This window comes from Theropithecus gelada, chromosome 2 (genome assembly GCF_003255815.1).
Source record: "Theropithecus gelada isolate Dixy chromosome 2, Tgel_1.0, whole genome shotgun sequence".
NCBI classification, from domain to species: domain Eukaryota; kingdom Metazoa; phylum Chordata; class Mammalia; order Primates; family Cercopithecidae; genus Theropithecus; species Theropithecus gelada.
The window spans coordinates 50,373,332-50,392,372 of record NC_037669.1 but is presented as its reverse complement, the minus strand read 5'-3'; the positions used below and the strand labels follow the sequence as shown (position 1 = coordinate 50,392,372).

The 19,041-nt window shown below is 53.3% G+C and overlaps 1 protein-coding gene across 2 annotated transcripts in view; it reads left to right on the top strand.

Annotated features, from left to right (window-relative positions):
- The window catches only part of SLC6A6 (solute carrier family 6 member 6), an 87,766-nt gene that overhangs the window by 49,574 nt on the left and 19,151 nt on the right, over positions 1-19,041 (top strand). For both annotated transcript variants that reach the window (XM_025376367.1, XM_025376366.1), the window contains exons 6-9: positions 6,849-6,981; positions 15,479-15,613; positions 16,798-16,901; positions 17,033-17,157. In XM_025376367.1, the coding sequence (XP_025232152.1) occupies positions 6,849-6,981; positions 15,479-15,613; positions 16,798-16,901; positions 17,033-17,157 (497 nt within the window). The remainder of the gene's footprint in view (positions 1-6,848; positions 6,982-15,478; positions 15,614-16,797; positions 16,902-17,032; positions 17,158-19,041) is intronic.

Here is a 19,041-nt window from a genome sequence, read left to right as displayed (position 1 = left end):
TCCGAGCACTGTCCCAATGCACGGTCACCCCATGGGACCCCCATCACTCTCCTGGACACCAGCACTGGCCTCTTGGATCTCTCTGTGCCTTATCCTTGCACCTCCATAACCAATTCTGAATCCAACCTGTTAGTTTGCAGCTCAGAACCCTCTCGTGGCTTTTCCCATGCTATGATCTCACCCTGACAGAAAGGACTGAGACTATTTCAACACAGCAAGTGCCCACTGGGTGCTGAATCTCCTCGTTAGTTCCATGTCTGCATTCACCTGTGTGGAGCAGCAAATCACTACCTCTCTCTGGCTCACTTCCCCGTCTGCAGATGGAGGAGCATGTGAGCTGGGTTTTGAAGGATGAGTAGAAGCTCACTAGGCAGAAAAGGAGAGTGACAAGACAGTTTAGGTAGGAGGAACAGCCCATGCAGAGTCAGCGTGCTGAAAGCACATGAGTATTTGGGATGGTTCGGCTAGAGCATAGGATGCATGGGTGAGGGACAGGTAGGGCCAGGGAGAAGGGTCCAAGCCTTGGATGTTAGGCGGGTACATTTGAACTTCGTTCTCTTGGAGTAGAAACTGTGGAAGGTATATGAGAAGGGAGGTGGTGTGACTGAACTGAATGTGATTTTTGTGATTCCTTAGGGAACACACTGGTGGGAAAGAGAGGCTGGATGTATATGGGGCCTCAGAGGCCTCAGCCTTCAGCAGGTCTGGGTTCCCTTTGGGGTGAAACTTATCTGAATCCCCCTGAAGATAGCCACCAACCCTGCAGCGTCTGGCTCTGAGGTTTCTCTCGAGTGAATCTTGTTGGAGTTTTTTGCGCGTTGCTGTCTGGGAGCCAGTTGGGCGGCAGAGCAGTGAGGACACCCTCGAAGGTTGGTCTTGGTGGCCCTCAAGCTAAAGCCCAGCCCCAGCCATTGCTTCCTTTCACTTCTCTTAACATGCGTCAGATGCATAGGTCCCTGGCCCGTCCTTTCCTTCAGCAGGTGCTGCTGGCAGGTGCTCAGGAGTCTCTGGAAGTCAGGGGTACGAGGCACCGGGGGAGCGGAGCCATCTCCTGGCTTCTGGGCAGGGAAGGTCCCTATTGACCCTCCCTCCCAGCCCCTCCTCCCTCTGTTTTCACAGAGGAGAAAGCAGAGCAGCAATGGGTGACATTCTCCTTTCCTTGTCAGGGGAGACACAGCCCAACTCTGGCTCCCACACATCCCAGCTGCACGACCTTAAGGCAGTGACCTCACCTCTCCACGCCCTCTTCTCTTCTCTGTAAACAGAAGTAGCGTGGTCCCAATGACTCACAGCCTGGCTTGAGCGTTATGGAGCTAAGACCAGGGATGCGCTTTGCGGGGGGCCATGGGACACTGACGATGCAAGATGGGCAGTGCCCTGCCCGAGGTCACATGCACAGCTAGAAGAAGCAAAGCTTCCAGCCCTGGCATTCAGCACTGCATCCTGCCTCCAGCTAACCTTTTTTCTGTGTCCCCACCAGCCACCAGCCCAGAGCCCAGGCCAGGCCTGGGAGCCCAAGTCCACGGTCACAGGTCACATTGTGCCACGTGTGTGTCTCCCCACTCCCAGGTTACTTGTGGGGTCTTCTCTCAGCCTGGACCCCTATGCCCACCCTGTGTGCAGTGCTAAGTCATCATTCTCAGCAGGAGCCAGTGAGCTGCACTTTCCCAGATCCTCATGAGAAGCCACCGGGGCCCCAGAGACAGTCATTTCACGCTGGCTTTATAATTGAGCGCCGAGTTGCTCTGGGATGGGGAAGCAGAGCTTTTGTCCCCCTGCTGCTCCTTGCTGTCTGGGGTCACCTCTGTCCCAAGGTTGCCCTGGAGGACGGGCAGGGCCAGACCTGGCCAGATGCCCTCCATCAGGCTGGAGCCGTGCCTTCCTCCTAGGCTCCTCCAGAGCCCCCTGGGAGCTCGGCACGTATCATTAGACTTTATTAGAATCAAAGAAATGAGTCATATTTGCAAACAAGGCCTGCTCAGCCAATCTTCCCCTGCAGCTGTCGGAAGGAGGAGGCGGTGGAGAAAGGCTACACGGCCCCATGCTCTGGGCGGACGGGCCCTTTTATAATTGTTGCCTCTGCCAGTCTCCAGGGGAGAACCATGGCCAATAAATGGCTGGCCTGCAGTCAAAAGGAAACGATTTGGCCCGCTAGGAGGACGTATTTACATCTCTGAGTGCCGGCTGGACGGCAGCAGGGCGGCCGACTCAAAACAGACGTCCAGGCAATTCTTTTTTGGATCCCACCCTGGAGTGAATCATTACTATTCTTGGACAAGAATGCAGCTTACCTCGGAGTCTCCTCCCTCTGCATGAGAGCATGAGGAAGCTGGGGATGCTGGGGCCCTTGCCAAGACCAGCACCAGGCCCAGCACATGAGGTGACTGGTCCCCAGGGTGGCATCAGAAAAAAGGAACTAGATCCAGGGTTGATTTCTATCTGAGTGATTTCAGGTGCATTCCTGAACCTGTCTGAGCCTCAGTTTCCCCATCAACCAAATGGGTATAATTAATTTATTCAACTAATGTCTGCTGAGCACCTATTACATGCCAAGCACTGTTCAGTGATCAAGACAGACATAGACCCTGCCTTCTTGGGACTGACATTTTAATGGGACAGACAGACATGAAATAGATAGCACATATAAAATTATAGTATAAAAGCAATAAGTGATCAGAAACAGGCCCTGGGCAGGGGAAGAAGAGTGACCAGGGATATTTTTTACAGAGGGTGGCCAGGAACAGCTGCCCTGGGGATGTTGCCTTTGAACAGAGACCTAAAGGAAAGGGACGAGGGAGCTTTGGAACAAGTGACCGAGGGAAGCAGTTAGGTCCAAGGCCTTAAGGCAGGATCACGTTCGACCTGTTCAGGGAATGTCCCAGACAGCAGCTAGGGTGGCTGAAGGAGGAGGAAGTGATGGTGCAGTCTGGGGGATGAGGGTAGGGCTTGAGTGCCCGCACCCCCAGCCTGCCCGGAACACTTCCCCTTTACACCCGTTGACCTGTGTGATTACTAATTGGCACCCACTCATTCTTAAAAGTGTCTGAGTCTGAATGGCAAGGTCAGGCGAGCTGTGTTGGCTACGGAGTGGGAGCCTCGGGAGGATGTGGAGCAGAGGAGGGATGTGGCCTGCCATAGGTATTAATAGATTCCCTCTGACTTGTGGGGGCAGGAGTGGAGGGAGGATGAAGAGGCTGCTGGAAATCATCCTGGGGGTGTCAGGGGCCTGGACAAGGGCAGAGACAGTGTGCTGGGAGAGCTATGTTAACACTGTGGGGAGCCTGTGCAGCTTCCTCCTGGGGTGCTTAGGAGGCACAGGTGAGTGGCAGTGCACCATGGCGTTCCCCCGGCATGGCACCCCACAGTTTATTGAGCACGCCCTCACCACTGGGTAGGGATTGGCTGGATCCTGATCGACTGCTTTCTGGCTGGGAAGACTCTGGAAGTCAGACATGGAAGGGACTGTGGAGGGGCCCGCCCGAGATTCAGCCGGCATGGCTGCCCGAGATATCTTTGGAAAGAATGTCAGTTGCTCTGGCCCTGAGCCTGTGTCAGGCTGTGTTGTGACAAATCCTGATTGATGAGATACATTGGTTTCAGTCCTGGGACGTTCACATGGCCCGTTATAAAGCTTTTCAAGAATTTAAAATAACTTTTATAAAGGTGATATGTGCACATTAAAAACATTGAAGTAGTGCAAAAATACATTGCAAAGTGCATCCCCCTCCCCCACACAGGCAGCAACTGCCACCAGCTTCTTGTGTGTCCTGCCAAAAATAGTATGTGTGTATTCAAGTACAAATGTGTCTCTGTCTCCCTCCCTCTTTACACAGCAGGGAGCATGTCTCATGCGCTGTTCTTCACCTTGCTTCTCTTCCTGCATTTTGTCTCCAGGACCTAGCTCCTTAGTAGGACACAGAACTTTCCTGTTGTTTTACACCGAGCATTGTGTTCCAGTGTGTGCCTGCTTCACAGTTTACAAGCTCCTCTTAATGGACATTTGAGTCGTTTCCAACTTTTCACTCTACAGACAGCACTGCTTGGGGTGGGTACTGTGTCTCTGGCCACCCATGCAGGTGTAACTATAGGAGATAATCCTGGGAATGGAATTGCCTGGTCAAAGCACACATCCCTGGATGCCACCATGAGATCCTACAAAGGGACTACCACCAGCGATGGAGAAGCAGGCGGAGGACTCATTTTCTCTGTTGTAGACTGCATAGCTGGTCAGCTGCCCCGAACAAGCCAGTGCGGCAGCCTCCCATCGGTATCGGGCACCACTGGTTTGCCCAGCATGGTGGTGGGAGGAAGGCAGATGCTGTTGGGTCAGCTGGCCACAGGCTGGGTATGGTCACAGTCAGGGCTCCAGGATGTTAAGCTTCTCAGCCAGCTCGTCCTAAAGAATCAAACGAAAGGCTATCTTGTGGCTGGACATCTCATCAGCATATAAAGCCCTTGTCCTTGGGATGTTCAGGGTCTGGTGGGCAAGACAGACATTTCCCCAGCGTGGGACAGGACAGCGGAAGCCAGACGGGGGCTCTGCAGTGAGTCTTCCAGAACCTCAGGGAGGCTTCCTTTGAGACCAAGGCGAGTGCACCTGGAGGCCCTGGGAGACGGTGGAAAGGTGCTCTTCCTCCTCTCCTGGTGCTGCCCATTCACAAGGAAGTCTTGGGCCACTGCCCAGCCTGCCCTGGCTTTCACTGAAGGTGCTGAGCCCTGCAGAATGAGGAAAGGCTTTTTGTTTTAAAGCCATGGCAGGCGCCAGATCCACATGCTTGGCAGGGCCCCAGCTGGGATGCAGTTGGCTGCCAGCCTGCCCTATAGAGATGCCCCCTGCCCCAAGGTGCCAGGTGATCCCAGCATATAGCAGAGGACTGAAGAGATTGTTTTTAAAATTTAGGCTCTGTTTTCTCTTAAAATCACATCAACAGTGTAGTGGAGTAGAGAGAGCACTGGTTTTGGAGTCAGACAGGAGTGGGCTTGGGGTGGCAGCTCTGTGTCACCTGCTGGCTCTGTGACCATGGGCAAGTGGACCCTCCAAGCCTTGATTTTCCCCATCTGTAAAATGGGGTGAATGGCCTCTACTCCTTGGATCAGATGAGATAAACTGAAAAGGCCTTGGAAAGCAGTTGGTTGCTGGTGGCTTTTATTTAGTCTATCAGCATTATCAGGATGACATTATCAGGTGCCGGGGGAGCCCACTGATGTCACTGTGACCAGCAAGAAAAAGGCAAAGAAAAGCTGTCCCTTCTTGTGGCTGTTAGTGGGAGTATTTCACGGATTGATCCTACAGTGACATGTGAACTTGCTGTCCTCCCAGTTGAGTCCGTTCATTCACTTATTCACTCAACACGTCTTTATTGAGCTCCTCCAATGGGCCAGGTGCTGTTCTAGGTGCTGGGAACACAGCAGTGAACTAAAGAAAGGCCTTGCTTGAATGCCAGTTGAGAAGGGAATATTGGATTTATTCAAAGTCCTTATGTTGAAACTTCTCTAGAAAAAAAAAAAAAAATGATAAAGGGTCGAACCCAGTGTGTGTTCTGAGAACCAGAGCCCTGACTGTGGGGGTAATCCCACGGACTGGCTAAAAGCTTGGGATGTTCCAGAATGCTTTCCCAAGAGCATCCTGGGCGGGAGCTGTTAGTCCCATTTTACAAAAGGGGAAACTGAGGCAGAGTCACACTTCACTCCCTGCCCCTCCTGCATGGGAGTGTGACCTTCAGGCAGGGAGCTGACTCCCATTAGAAGGAAACTCAGCGTCTTCCAGGGGTTCGCAAACACCCTGGAGCATGGAGACCCTGTCTCCTGTGGCCAGCAGCCTGTGCTGGACGGGTAACCTGGGAGGCCCAGTGGGCAGGGCCGATGTCCCTGTGCTCAGCGTGGCTGTCCTTGATCACTGTTGCAGCAGCCAGAGCTCTGGGACCATGGATGCCACTTTTGGCATCAAGTTTCATGGCCTGGGCTGTCAGTACCCTGCACCGCCCTGGCCTGCTTTCAGGTGCTGTCTGTGAGTAGGTGCTTCTGTGCCTGTTTAGCAGGACAGCAGGAATCAGCTTGGATTGGTGGGAAGCTTAGGTCTGGACTCCAAAGACCCATGCTCTGCCGTGTCATCCTGGGCAGGGTTGGTGGCTGTCCCATGCCAGTTATCCTTAAAACTGTTTACCTGCCTCTCTCTGAGACTCTCAAAACCCTGGCAGGGCAGGGGAGGAAACCAGCGCTGCTTAGGTGCCGGCTGTGTGCCTGAAGCTTCCCTGGGCATCTGAACACCACAGTTACATCTGCAAAGGTTTATCAAGTGCTAGCTGCATCCCAGACCCTGAATTTAGGATCTTGTGTGACTTACATTTTAGTGAGAGATCCAGGTTACACAGGGATGAATAAAATAATAAGGGACAATGTTGGGGGAGGGCAACATTTTATAGATGAGGAGCCGGAGGTCTGGGAAAGTTGGCTAACTTCCTCTGTCAGTGATGGAACGAACAGTAGAGCTGAGAACTGAACTTAGTATTTGGCGCACTGAAGAAGGTTCTGTTGAAGTCCCAGCAGAAAATCGGTGCCCGTTTCACAGATGAGGAAACTGAGGCTCAGGGGTTCCTTAACTTGCCTGAGGTCAGACTGAGTTGAACCTGGTTTTGCCTGAATCTGGAGTCTGAATCCATCCTTTTTTCTTTGCAACAACTCTGTCTCAAGACAAATGGGGATTCCTGGGTTTGGAAAGGTGAGGTGACTTATGTAAATGCAGTGCCTCAGGTGGGATTTGCCCCTCAGCCTGTTAATGTTTGGGCCTTGGCTCTCTCTACTCCGGGGCCAGGCCCCTTACTGACTTCTGGCTCCGTGTTTGCTTCAAGGCGCAACGTGCTGAGCTTGTCCCCTGGAATCGACCACCCAGGCTCTCTGAAATGGGACCTCGCTCTCTGCCTTCTTCTGGTCTGGCTAGTGTGTTTCTTCTGCATCTGGAAGGGCGTCAGGTCCACTGGGAAGGTAAGTTGGACTTCTGTCCCTCCCCTGACTCCTGGAGAGCTGTGCCAGGCTGGCCCTCTCCCCCACTTCCTGCCTGCAATTAGCCACGCCCCAGGAGGGAGGTGGCCGGTGGTGGTGTGCTGATAAGCCAGCCCTCTGGAAAAAAGTAAAACCCAGGTGTGTAGTGTTTGTCCGTTTCATGGTGTCAGTGCTTCCACCATATCTGCTTTCAAGCTGCTGACGGTTTAAAGACCAGCTCACAGAATTCCTGAATATTGAAGAGTCAGGCTCTCTGGAGCCTACACAAGCTAGCCCCACCCACCACAGCTTTCTCATCTCAAGGTATTGGCAGTCAGTGCAGATGGTAGCAGATAACTAGTGTTGGACTTCTAATAAATAGGTTAGCTGGTAACAGGAGGTTAGCCAGCAACCGTGGTAAGAGCCATTAGCCACAGCATGGACCCTCGCTTTGCAGAGGGGGCCACAAGCATTCCCATTAGCATTGCGGGGAGCTTCGTGGGCCTGCCCCAAACCTACAAACTCAGACTGTGTTGTCACATTACCCCCAGATAATCCAAATGCACTTTATGGATTGAGAGGCACTGGCTTAGATTTTAGCTGCTAAATCAGATTAACGGAGTTATCTTATAACTAACATTTCAGCCGGCACCTCCAATGTTAGTTGTTCAGGAAAGTGTTAGCTGATTATTAAATCATCCACTCATGGCCAAGATGTTAGCTGTTAACCAAAGTATTATTCATAACTGGAGTGTTTGCTGCTGATTAATATGTCACATAGTGACTAAGATGTTAGTGATTAACAAATGTAAAATATTAGCTTGTAATTTTAAGGTTTTAGGTATAACTGATAGATTAGCAATAGCTTGTAATTTTAAAGGTTTAGGTATAACTGATATATTAGCAATAGTGAAAATGTTAACCAATAACTGAAACGTTACCTGTTACTAACTAGAGCCGAACTGTTCCCTAATAACCTAGACACTGGCTGTTGTCATGGCTGTGCTGAGGCCAAAGGCTGGTGCAGGGGTCTGTTGCGATCACAGGTGTGAGCCTGAATCCAGGGCCCTAAGCTATCAAGAACAAAGGCATTTGCTCATCTGCCTTTAGATGGTGCCCTCTCAACGCTTTCCCCAGTGACTCACATCCCAAAAAAGGGAACATCTCTTTCAGATCAAAAAAACCCCAAAAGTCAAAGGAGTGTCTTAAGGTAGTATTCCAGGTGGAGCTGTGGGCAGTGACCTTAGCTGCCCCAGCCACAGAGTAGAATTGAGGGTTGAGGAGTGTGCTCTCCCTGGATAAAGAGCCCCCAAAGAGGCGAAATCACAGATTTGTAGAGATCCAGGTAATTACTCCAGTCACTTACCCTTGCAAGACCTGGGACTCCAGGGTTGCAAGAGGTAGAATGATGGTGATCCCGTGCACCCTCCTCCAATACACACAGTGCCCTCTGCTTGTTTCTTGGGGCAGAACCACCCTGTCATCCTGAAGCCCGGGGTGGAATGGAAGCAGTCCAGGCCTTGGACACCTGCCCCTGCACACCAGTGAGCACAGTCCTGCCCGGAACAGGCAGGAGCAGGGGACATGGGTATTTCCTGCACCTCCTTGGAGAGCACCCTCACTGTGCTACCCGGGTTCTCCGTCTTACAAACACACCATTTTATTCCTTTCTTTAAACAATGAGAAAACTCAGGCTTAGGGAGGTCAAGTGACTTATCCAAGGTCACTTCCTCCTCTCTGAGCCTCAGTTTCCTCCTCTATAAAATAGGTGATAGTAAGGGTTAAAATGAGGTGTGTTAAACACCTGGCACAATGCTTGGCACAGATGGTTCTGTAAATGCTAATTTCCTTCTTTTTTTTTTTTTTTTTTAATTTGAGGCGGGGTCTGGCTCTGTTGCCCAGGCTGAAATGCAGTGGCTTGATCTCAGCTCACTTTCTGGGCTCAAGCCATCCTCAAACCATCCTCCCACCTCAGTCTCTTGAGTAGCTGGGACCACAGGCGCACGCCACCATGCCCTTCTCCACTCTGCCTCACTTTCCCCACACAGAAGTGAGGAAGTTTCTGTGAGCACTGGTCCTCAGCAGTGCTGGAGACATCATCACTTATTTATGCACTAGTATTTTTTGAGCCTCTACCATGTGCCAGGTGCTTTGTAGAAACAGCACGGGGGGACATGCAGTGGTTCACAAAACAGACAAAAATTCCTGGGCTCCAGGAGCTGATGGCCTGGCAGGAAGAGTCAGGTCGTAACAAGACGAATGCGAAAAATGTATAGGAGTCAAATGGGGATGCGAGCTATGGGAAAAGGTCAAACAGAGGAGAGTGGGGAGTGTTGGGAGCAATTTTAAATAGGGTGGCCAGGCAAGGCCTACCAAGAAGGTGACTCTAGGCAAGGATGCTTCACATCCTTGTGAAGGGCTGAGCCAGGTGAGTATATGGAGGGGAAAATCTCCAGGTAGAAGGGACAGCCTGTGCAAAGGACCTGAGGTGTGTTTGACCCAGACCCTTGGGGAGCACCCAGTCTGATGGAGGAGGCTGATGTCCGCCAGGGACAGTGAGCAACTTTTGAGCCATAATGCAGAACACAGGAGAGTAGTGTCAAAGCCAGAAGAGAGGGTACCAGGCTGCAGCTGTGGCCGAGCAAAGACTTGACCTTCCTGGGGTCCTCCCATGTCATCCTTAGCAACAACCTCCTTCATGGGGTGGCTCTAGGCCTCCCAGGGGTGGGCGTGATTCCCAGAACAATAGCAGAGCCTAGGCCAGGCCAGAGAAGCCAAGACAAACACAGTCAGGCTCTGTGGACTTCCTCAAGCCCCATGGCTGAGAGGCTGACTGCTCGCTGGCCATGGCTTCCAGCCCTGGCCACAGACCAGGTTTGTGGCTGACGTGGGGGCTGGGCCCACGGGCAGCAGACGGACCTCATCCTGCCAAGGCCCTGCTCTCGTGTCTAGTCCAGCAAGGAGGAGTTGGAGGGTAATGGAGGGAGAGCCCCGGCCTGAAAGGCTCAAATCTGAGTTCAAATCACTTTGCCTCTCTAGGTTGCAGTTTCCTTTTTTGTAATTTTCACTATTCCAGGGGTTCAAAACTAGGCTGCCATTAGTCCATTCAACAAATAGTGATAATGGCGGTGAAAGCGCAGTAGCCCGTGAGTGCGGGGTAGCGTTCTCAGTGCTGCTGGGTGGCTCATTGAATCCTCCTCATGTTTTGGAGTATGTGTGGTTATTAGTCCCATTTTACAGATGGGGAAACTCAGGTTCAGGGAGGCTTATTACCTTGCCCAGCATCACACAGCTTGTCAGTGGCTCTGCTGGGATTTGGACCCAGGCAGCCCCACTCCCGACCTGGGTGCCCCACACTCTTCCACCTCCTGTGCCCACCCCCGTGCCAGCCTGAGGATGCAGTAAGTAGGCCATGTGCCAGGCATGTCCCTGCTGTCACAGAGTGGGGTCTGGGAAGGGGGCAGAGATCCAGACACGCACATAGGAAGTGCAAGCCCTGCAGATGCACGGGGAGGAGGCCCTGGAGTGAGCACGGATGTTCACTGAGGCTGGGGCTCTTCACTGTTGGCCTCTGGAACAGCTCTTTTTGCCTGGTTAAAAGCAAAGCGCGGGTAGTCAGAGCCACATCCTTTTAGCTCTGGATCCCCCAAACTGCATGACTTTGGACAAGGCCCTTTCACTTTCTCAGCCTCACCTTCCCCTTATGTGAAATGAGTTAGTGAAGCCCCTCACCAACATCCCGGGCGCTGAGGACCCTTGGGGCCTGCCTAGGATCTCTGGGATCAATGGCGAGCCCCGCTGCCCAGACCCTTACCTCCCAAAGGATGCCCAGCTCCCCCTGCTGCTGCTGCCCAGACCCTTACCTCCCAAAGATGCCCAGCTCCCCCTGCTGCTCAGCCACCCTCTTTTCTGCTGCCCAGAGGGGATGGAGAAAAGTTGTCCTTGCAAGTTTTCCCAGACAACTGAGCCACAGGGCTTTTGGGTCTAGGGCTCAGAGGAGCCACGAAGGTTCACCAGCAAGAGTGGAAAAATACCATATCCCATGGCAAGGCCTGCTGGGCCACCACCAGAGGCCCCTGGCAGCGGCTGGCACCAGCTTCTCCCTTGGGGATCCCGGGGAAGCCACGGAAAAGTTGAAAGCATGGCTCTCACCAGCTTGTCCTCGGAGCAGCAGATTCTGCAAAGCAAGAGTGGCTTTCAAACCTGCTGCTGTAAACCAAAACCCGTCTGAGTCAGGGGGCTCAATCAGCTTAGAGGTTTATTTTGCCAAGTTTGAAGATGTGCCCAGGAAAAAGAGACACAAGCCACAGTCAGGTCTATGGCCTGCACTTTTTCCAAAGAGGGTTTTGAGAACCTCAGTATATAAAGGGGAGGCCCAGAGAAGTAGCTCACACCTGTAATCCCAGCACTTGGGGGGCCGAGGAGGGCAGATTGCTTAAGTTCAGGAGTTCAAGACCAACCTGGTCAACATGGCGAAACCCTGTCTCTACTAAAATGTACAAAAATTAGCTGGGCATGGTGGCGTGTACCTGTAGTCCCAGCTACTCAGGAGGCTGAGGTAGGAGGATCTCTTGGGCCCAGGAAGTGGAGACTGCAGTGAGCTTTGATTGCGCCATTGCACTCTAGCGTGGGCGACAGAGACCATGTCTCAAAAAAAAAAAAAAAAAAATGTAAGGGGAAACAGCAGGAGGGGACAGAGGAATAGGTAATTCAGGTAGTTATGCACGGTGTCTCTCAGCAAATCTGCATTTTTCATAGGGTGGAGAACACACACATTTTCCATAGGGTGGAGAACACACACATTTTCCATAGGGTAGGGTGCACACACGGTAGAGGAAGGAGACACATGCCTGGACGTGTGGGCGGATGGCTGATTTCTTGTCGCTTTGTACCTGTGAAGATGAGCTGTGAGTTTACATTGTCAGGGTGAGGGAGGCTGCCTGGGGAGATATGTGGCCTGTATCTCACAGCTCTCTGCTGAAGAACAGAAGGCAGGCCAGTTGTGTGTGTGTGTGTGTGTGTGACTCAGTTCCCAAGCTTAACCTTTTCCTTCTGCATAGTGAGTTTGGGGTCCTGAGATTTTATTTTCCCTTCACATGGCTGAGGTGGTGTGACCAGGATTTGGGGAGGGACAATGACACACATCCCAAAGGTGTGGGGACCTGACACCAGCTGGCCTGGATCCATCCCGCATCCGCCACCACTAACTCTGATTCCAGGCAGGTGCCCCCACCTCTCTGGGCAGTCTCCTCATCTAGAAAATGCAGGTGAGGCTGGTGCCTGGCTCTTCTCAGTTGTCTGAGGATTAAATGAGTTGAAACTCATGGAGCTCTTAGCTGAGTGCCCGGCACAAACTCTGCACTGCATAAGTGCTTGTTAAATAAACTAACTACGTGAAAACAAGGAAAGCCACCTCCACACCCGTCCCTGACACAAAGCCCTCTGGCCACAGAGGCTTTGGCCCAGGGGAGGCCTGGCTGGCTTTGAAGTGGCCGCCCTCTGGAGACCCCTGCGGGCCTGCTGTCAGCAGCTATTGTTCGCCAGCCCGGGTGTGGCCCACAAAGGGCCCCAGAGGTGGGAACTGGTTGGGGCGCCTGGCCGCCTGGCCGCCTGTCCTCAGGAAGGGAGAGGCAGGCTGGTTTTCTTTTTTCACTTCTTCCCCCCTTCTGTGGCTTCCTGATGTGCCCCGGCCCTCCACGTCTGCCTTCCCATCCTTGGGAAATCATGTGGGCTCCTGGCCTCAAGGAGAAGAGATGACGGTTCTCCAGATGGCTGGAGAAACCGAGGCCTGGAGGAACAAAGGACGCCTGGGGGCAGAGGCGGGAGTGGGGCCCACCCTCTCAGTGTTGGAGGGCCGTCCTGACAGTGCTGGCCAAGGAGGCTTCTTGAATGCTCACGGCAGGCCAGGGGCCAGCGAGCAAGGTCAGCGTTCCCGTATCCTCAGTGGACAGATGGGGAAGCTGAGGCCCACCCAGGTCACTAGCAAGGGGTGGCAGAGGCAGCGTACAACCCCTGGTAGAGGCGGCTCCGCAGCTGACCCACAGCCTCTCTACCCCTTGACCTAGAGTGGCAGAGTAGGAGGCAACCTCAGAGCCCCTGCGGTCCCAACCCTTTACTTCCAGGTGGGGAAACAGAGTCTAGAGGGGACAGCGGCTTCCTGGAGGGCTCGTGGCAAGCCAGCCTCTAAGCTTGGATTTAGACCTGCGGGCCTCCCTCCTGGCTGCCCTCTGCTCTTGGGGAGAGTCAGTAAACTGCCAGTTGTGGGAGGCTTTTTGCCAGTCTCCTATATGTGGGCTGTGGGGCAGGTCCCCATTCTGCTGCTTAAGGCCATGTGACCCTGGGCAAGTGATGGACTCTCTCTGGGCCTCAGTTTTCTTGTTGCAAAATGGAGATAGTAATAAAACTTACCTCAAAGGGTTAGGGCAGGAGCCAGTGAGAATAGACGTCACAGCATTTGGAACAGTGCTAGGTATACAGTAAGTGCTCAATAAACACTGCCTGAGGGTTATTGGGCTGAGGGCAGCTGAGCTAAGCAGGCCCTGAAAGCTTCCTTTTTGCCCTTTTCCGAATTCCCTTTCTCATTGTTTCTACTCAAAGGGATCATGGCCAGGAGAATGTGCTCTGTCGAGGGTCCTGGTGCCATCTAGGTAAGGTTTTGGGCTCTGTCACTATCTGTCAGTGTTTGTTACATACCTGGGCTCCAGCAGTGCCCTGGCACTGCACCCCCAACTCCATGGGCACATTCCTCCTTTTCTCGTCATCTCAGTTTCCTCTCCTGTAAAATGGGCGCATTGACCATGCAGTGGTTCCTCCCAGGTCCCCTGATCCCCAGATGTGGCCCAGGGCTCTGCCAGCCAGTCTCAGTGTTTCGAGGTGGCCACCATGAGCTTTCTGCATGTCGAAGTAAAATACTTCATGCCTTTCTGCTCAGAGGTTAGCCCTCCACAGGCTCTGGGTTCAAATCCTGGACTCCGTTGATGCCCTGGGCAAGTCCTTAAAGCCCACCCAGCCTCAGTTTCTCCACTGTAAACCACCGTCCTGGGGAGCGTGGTGAGGATGAAGTGGGCTTGTGCCTGGGATGTTTCTACTCAGCTAGTGCCCTGCCTGAAACACTAGGATCTCACTGTCCATTCAGCCAGGCACCTTTGAGCTCCTCCCAGGCATAAACCCTGTCTGGAAACTCCTTGTGTTGAATAAAATGGGAAAATCCATCCATGAGAACTGATGTCACAAACAGTGCTTGCAGGACAGGAAGACAGAAGGTCTTTGGGAGGAGACGGCCACATCATTTCTAGTCCCTACCTCACACCTGATCTTGGCCTGTCTGGAACATACAGTGTGACCCAGGGAAGGCCATGGGTCTCCCAGAGGCCCGGTGAAGTAGGGAGCCTTTCCTGTTCCCAGTTAAGGGCCTTTGAGAGGCCTCATTTTCTTCCCTGAAGGTCCCATCCTTCCAGCAAAATCAGTGTCAACAACAGGCCCCCTTTCTGGAGCACCTACTGAGTGGCAGTGTTACAAGCATCATCCCATTGAATCCTCACCTCACCCCTTGGTGAGGGGCTTCTATTACTCTTATCTGAATTCTACTCATGAGGAAACAGGTCCAGAGAGGTTAAGCAATGTGCCTAAGATCACACAGCAAATGAGGGGACAGAGCTGGGATTTGAATCCATGCTTATCTGATCCCTAACCATAGGAATCATACCAACATTGTGGTTAGTTAACTAATATGACCTGCATGTCATCGGCACATGCCATGGTTGGCAACCACTGGGCTGAGCCTTCTACACGTGCACTTGATAGCTTACTCTCTGATTTTGCATTTTCCACCTCTACACCCTGGAATGTCAGTTCCACAAAGGCAGGGATTTGTTTTCTGTCTTATCCACCACTGTATTTTGTGCTTAGATGGTTCCTGGGACAAACTGTTTATAGGATGTTTTTCATTTAATCTCAGTAAATCTGTGAGGTGGGCCAGTGCCGTGGCTCACGCCTATAATCCCAGCACTTTGGGAGGCTGAGGCAGGTGGATCATTTGAGGCCAGGAGTTTGAGACCAGCCTGGCCAACCTAGTAAAATCCTGTCTCTACTAAAAATACAATAATTAGCTGGGCATGGTGGCAGGCACCTGTAATCCCAACTACTCGAGAGGCTGAGCCAGGAGAATCACTTGAACCCGGGAGGCGGAGGTTGCAGTGAGCCAAGATCGTGCCATTGCACTGCAGCCTGGGTGACAGAGCGAGGCTCCGTCTCAAATTAAAAAAAAAAAAAAAGAAATCTGTGAGGTAGGTACCTGTATATACCCAGATTACAGATGAGGCAGCTGAGTCCCAGAGTGGTTAAGCAATGTGCCAAAGACCGCACAGCAAGTGAGACAGCAAACTTGGCTCCAGAACCCCTGATCCTGACCAGTGCTCCCCTCTGCCTCTCTGAGAGGACACTCAGACTTAGCAGCAGCAAGTGATGCCCATGACCCCCTGAATCCCTGTCTCCCTCGCAGGTCGTGTACTTCACAGCCACTTTTCCATTTGCCATGCTCCTGGTGCTGCTGGTCCGAGGGCTGACGCTGCCGGGTGCGGGCGCAGGCATCAAGTTCTATCTGTATCCCGACATCACCCGCCTCGAGGACCCACAGGTACTGCGGGGCTGGGACACACTGTCCTCCCTCCCACCCAGGGCTAGGCCAGCACAGGACAGGGCAGGGGCAGAGGCCGCTGGCAGCACATCTTCCGTGGTTCTTCGGTGCACAGGTCTAACTGGGCCACCGCCCCCCGGTACTTTTCCACTGGGCCTGTGGTGGGTGTGCCTGTCCCCGGTGCTGACGGACCTTTCTAGCTGTGTGCGTCTGTTTTCGTGTCAAGGACGTCTGAGGCTGGCCACTTAGAGAGGCTGCTTTAGACCCTGCACCAGGTAAGGGGGAGAAATCTTCTGATAAGCAAGTCTCCCCTCGGCCCAGCTTCTGCCCACTGCAGCCACAAGGGCTGCTGCATCCTGGGGATGGGAGAGCCGGGACCTGGAGCGCTGCGGGCGATGGCCTTGGAGGGTCGAGGGGCAGATACCGAAAGCCCACCTTCTGGCACTCAGCCTTGTGACCTCAGGGAGGTAGCAGAATCCCTGGGAGATTTTCTGGGTTTGTTTGAGGACCTGAATCCCCAGGGCCTTCCGGTTGCTTCCCAAGGGCCTGTACTCTCCTTCCCCACTGCCCTTCCCCCTGGACAGGACACAGGTGGGAGAAGGGTTGGCCAGCCTCAGAGGACAGCTGGGAAGGTGGCTGTCAGACCCTCTGGAGCTGCCTGGTGAAGATTCTGGAGAGCAGTTTTGGCTGCGTAGTCCCTTGGAACCTCCTTCCGCATTCTAACTTGAGGGTCCGCAAACAGTAACAATAATGGTGGTGGCAGCAACCTTGACTTATGGGCTTGCTGTGTAACTGGCACTGGGCTGAATCGCCACTCTTTGAACCTGGGAAACAGCTCTATGGGGTAGGGCAATGGAGCCCATTTTATAGATATGAAAACTGAGACCGCAGGAGTGATACTTGTCCACTGTCATTCCAGGGTTGGAATCCAGATCCATCTGCTTCTGAAGCCTCTTAACCCTGATGCTAGGTCGCTGGGAGGTGGGGTGTTTGATTTCTGGGGCTCCTTGCAGCTCAGTATTGCCGTGAAAGTCACCTTGGATTCGAGCATAAGTGTTCCATTTGCATGTGCAAGGTCCCGTCCCCAGCCCATCGCCGGGTGGACATAACCCTCGCTGCCTCCTCCAGGAAGCCAGCTCTAACAGCCCTCCTCTCTCTCCTTGCCACCTCCCTCCCCCTCATAGGTGTGGATTGATGCTGGGACTCAGATATTCTTCTCTTACGCCATCTGCCTGGGGGCTATGACCTCACTGGGGAGCTACAATAAGTACAAGTACAACTCGTACAGGCAAGTGTTGCGCCGGCGGGCCTGGTGGACTTTAGAAATGATGATGATGATGTTTAAAGAAAAAGAGAAGTAGGGAGCGTGGCTTCCTTGTGTTGTGAATTAACTTGCTCCCTGACATATGTGTAACTTAGGGACTGTATGCTGCTGGGATGCCTGAACAGTGGTACCAGTTTTGTGTCTGGCTTCGCAATTTTTTCCATCCTGGGCTTCATGGCACAAGAGCAAGGGGTGGACATTGCTGATGTGGCTGAGTCAGGTACGGTGGTATCGGTGGCAGTGGTGGTGGGCACTGCCACCTAGTGTGTAAGCCGAGTACTGCAGGCATGAAGCCAGACCCCAGGGGGCTTTGAGGGGGGACGAGCCTGGTTTCTAAAATGGACCCCCCCCCACCAAGATGTCCCCCAAATATCAAAGAGTACAAAAGCCAAATTTTAAACATTTTTATTGCAATTTGGCCTGAGGGGTGGCAAAAGCGTGGGGGGTGGTTAAGTTGGGGAATTTTTAGCTACCTTAGCGTGGTCTTCCCCGCCTCCCGTCCTTCCCCAGCAAACTCCTGGTTTCCACAACAGAAACCACTTTCCTAACTCAGGCCCAAGTCAGCCACCAATCGGCATTTCATCACCACCTTCTCAGCCTTGGTTTCTGTATTTTGCACTTTGCTCCCAGCGCGCTCCCTCTAAGCAGACGCATTCATCCATTCCACCGATTTCTCGTGAACGAGTCCCCACTCTGTGTCAGGCACCACCGTAGGCACTGGGTGCAGTGTGTGGAGGGAGGGGGTAGATGAGGGGACGACCTACTGGGACGGTGGCAGATCTAACTGGGGGTGGGTTGTAAGTACAATGTCACCCCTTGGGGTGTGGGCCCTGTTGACCAGGCGCTGTTCCTCGGGCTACCTGCAGTCATAGGCATGGAGGATGCCAGTGTCTTAGAATCACGGGCCCTGCACAGACGGGGACCTTAGGAATCTGGGATCCCAGAGTTCCAGCAAGGTGCTTCTGGAACCTGAGAATCATGGGGCCCTCAGTTGCTAGAATCTGCAGTCTCTCAGGTGCCTCCATTCTGGGACTTGGCCACGGCTGCTTGAGGTCCTGGGCCTGTAGCTTTAATAGCAGTGGCTTGGGTTGTGGGATTCCCTCAGGCTCCCAGGATCCTCAAAGTCCACCTTTCTGGCCTCTCCACCCCTCCCCGGCCCTGCACAGTTCACTTTGTGGGTGATCATCAGTTGGTTTTGTTATTTTACATGGTGAGCCCCCAGTGCCACCCCATCCATGTCCCAATTTCTTACAACCACCCTGGGGCTACCTGGAGGTGGCAAGGGTCCTGGGCTGAGGCTCCTTCCAAGCCGATGGGAGAGCGTGAGGGTTATTAACTTCAGGGACCACCATAGACTAGGGCCAGACACAGCCGGAGGCCCTGCCATTCCACTGCCCTTGACCTCCTGTGCCATCTGTATTTGGAACATGAGGCAATGTCCCAGTCCCTGAGTCCTAGAGCCCTAGCATTGGAGGGTCAGAAGGTGCCTCAGCATCGTGCGTCCAGAAGTTCCCTTCTCAGATGAGGAGACCAGCAGCCTGAGAGCAAGGGCTTTGCTTGGGATAGGTGGGGCTACAACAGGGCTTTCTGAACATCCTGTCCACTATTTCTCCACTTGTCACATGCTGGACAGGCCTTCTGACACAAGGGTGTCCCTCTCCTGGCACTCAGCCCACCCTGGACACATGCAACAACCTCTGGCCCTTCCAGTGTGAGAATTTGTCTGGGCCTCTGTGACCTCCGAGAGCCCCCGGCCCCTCCTCACTGTCTTCGTTGCTTGGCAGAGACGCACACGGCCCAGTCCCATCCTTAGACCCCTGCCAACACTGCAGGACCACCTTCACAAATCCACATGTCACCCCCACACACCTCTCCACTGTCCCTGCTTCCAAAGTGGACCCTCAGATGTACTGTTCCCTCTACCCAGCCTAAAGAGCCCCCAAAAGCAGGCCAGAGACTGAGGATGCTGAATGTAACTCCCGAAGTCCCCACGCCCCTTTGGGAGTTTAGCAGTTAGAGTGGTGAGGGGAGCCAGGGATGATTTATGCCTCCTCCGCAGATGGCTTGCTTTCAGCTGAGGGCTTGCAAACCAATTGCAATTGAG